General features: G+C 45.4%; 1 protein-coding gene across 2 annotated transcripts in view; it reads left to right on the top strand.

Moving 5' to 3' along the window:
- Positions 1-2,500, top strand: part of ssbp4 (single stranded DNA binding protein 4) — a 61,438-nt gene that overhangs the window by 44,301 nt on the left and 14,637 nt on the right. For both annotated transcript variants that reach the window (XM_031575385.2, XM_031575386.2), the window contains exon 5: positions 1,418-1,507. In XM_031575385.2, the coding sequence (XP_031431245.1) occupies positions 1,418-1,507 (90 nt within the window). The remainder of the gene's footprint in view (positions 1-1,417; positions 1,508-2,500) is intronic.

The raw sequence follows: 2,500 nt of genomic DNA, 5'->3' as shown, positions 1-2,500 counted from the left end.
AAACTGTAATTTGTCAGAACCCCCGTTTCTTCAGCTTTCCAGGTTAGTTTAGCTTATGTTAGCTTGCTAGCTACCAGCTCATCGGACTAGCATACAAGTTCCCAGCTACATTCAGCCTCCCTTGTTACATATTTCGAATGGACAAAAGCAAAACATAAGCTGAAAAAAGGCTTTAATTAATCCACATATTCACATATCTATATATAACTATCTCACTAATCATCTGATTTTCCATGTAGGCCTACTTTCACTTTGAGGTGCTCCAAGACCATTGAATCAAATAAAAGGCATATCTTCAGCATACCACTAGAGACAAATGACTTTCCCCAATTCATTTTCAATGGGAAAATAAGCGATTCAAAATGGCAAAAAAAACAGTGGACCTATCAATTATTTGTGTACAAGCACACTACACAGCATTGGGGCGGACTTGTCAGAGATGCAGTGGAATCAATATCGTGAAAACAGCGGGAATTGAAATGGCGCCAAAAATGACCGGAATACACATAACAATCAGGTCTAGAACACACAAATCTGGTAGCTGTATATGTTGATTTCAGTAAAGCTACTATAGGTTGTGAGACTTTAGGGATTGGACGTGTGTGTGTGTGTGTGTGTGTGTGTGTGTGTGTGTGTGTGTGTCTTGCCTGTTGGGTCAGTGGAGTTGGACGAGTTTGCTCTATGCCTGTAGAAGAAGATCAGGTTACGGAAGAGAGGGGGCAGTTGTGTAATCGTGTGTGTGTGTGTGTGTGTGGAGGGGGGGCTTTGGACAGCTGTGTAATCCTCTCTGTGGTCGCTGTTCACCAGACAGGCTGGGGCACACACAGTCACTATGTGTGTGTGGGTGTGTGTGCGGAGGGTGTGCCCACGCTCCAAACCCATTTAGGAGCTTAAGAGAGATTTGACTAGGGTCAGACGCACTTCTATTCTCCATAAATAATCTTTAACAGCTCTCGAGTTCACCTCAACCCCCTTTCTGATTGAGCATCATGACACAACCATATATGTGTTAAGAGAGTGTGTGTGTGTGTGTGCTCCCGTGTGTGTGCGTGTGTCAGTCCACATCCACATGCTCTACTTTATTTACCATCAATCATGGTGTGAACTTCACAGACTTTTCCGAATGGAACTTTCACACCCATGTCAAGCTCTCAGTTGCCTATAAATTCTGCGATTACTTCTGGAATAGGGTTACTGTGGAAAACTCTACAACTCTGTGCTGTCAACAGCAGAAACTAAAAAGCAGTCAGTATTAACTCCCACAATGCAATCTCCCTCTTGCATCATACATCCAATATAATATTTGCTGTCTGATCAGTGTAAGGTAATATCACAGACTTCTGGTGATATTGTAGTTTTTCAGGTTGACTTAAGTTACGGTTGTTCATGTGTGTGTTTCTGTTCCTCTGTGTTGCAGAGTGCAGCTGCGGCGCCCAGTCCAGTGATGGGCAACATGCCGCCGAACGACGGAATGCCAGGTGGACCCATGCCCCCCGGCTTCTTTCAGGTAGGATACCCGGGCATTTTCCCTCTCGTCTAAGTGCATCTCTCCTGTCTTACTCATACTCTCTCTTCCTCTCTCTTTCTCTTTCTCCTCTCTCGTTCTTTTTCTCACTCTTCCTCCATTAATTCATACACATAAACGACACACACTTTCATTCTCCGGCTGGTGGTCTCTGGGCAGGTTAGCTCTTTAGGCTGATTGTCCCAGTCACGGCTGCCGTTGAAAGCACGAGATGAGATGGGCTGTGGTTTCTCACCGTAACCGCTGACTGACTGAGCTAAATGCCCATGACCTCTCCACTACACATTCAGCCTGCTCGGGAGTAGCTGATGAGTGCTGGTCTCCATTCACATGGTGAAAACATGCTGGAGAGCATGTGGTTTCTCATCTTTTTAAGGCTGTGAAGCCAGAGTGATTGACCCCCCTAGACCTCCAGATTTGAGTTCTACCCTCTATTCAGTACTCCCAAACAGTCCAGGTTGAATAGGTAGCAACACTATAGATTTGATGTGGTGAAGAGATGTAATTCACTGCTCAGGATATTTAAATGATGTGCACTCTTCTCTGCTTATGGTGCCTCATATATGGAATGATGGCTGTTGATATTGTCTCCTTGGCTGCCTGATGACGTCATGTGAAGTGATTGGTGTCCTGTGATTGGAGTGTCCGGCTGGCCACTCACTACCCCCACCCACTCCACCCCCATCAGAAACGCAATTCAGATTGGATGAACATTAACGCTAATTTATTGCGAGGAACGATTATATGTTAGCCCACGCAAGTCACTGCAGTCCCAGCCATGCTATGAATACACACCCCGGTTGGCCCGATGATGGCCCTAGCTCGCACCGGCCAGACAGTGGAATCATGTCCCCTAAAAGGCCTGCAGAGATGCATGTGTCTGGTCTTAAACTAACTCGCTGTCAGTCAGATGTTTTAATGTGCTGTTATATTAAAGTTGCGTTTATTCAATACTGAGGCTTTTTTGAAAGTGGC

The sequence above is a fragment of the Clupea harengus genome, chromosome 10 (genome assembly GCF_900700415.2).
Source record: "Clupea harengus chromosome 10, Ch_v2.0.2, whole genome shotgun sequence".
Classification (NCBI taxonomy): domain Eukaryota; kingdom Metazoa; phylum Chordata; class Actinopteri; order Clupeiformes; family Clupeidae; genus Clupea; species Clupea harengus.
Note: the sequence above shows the minus strand (reverse complement) of the source record. Positions and strands in the feature narration are given on the sequence as shown.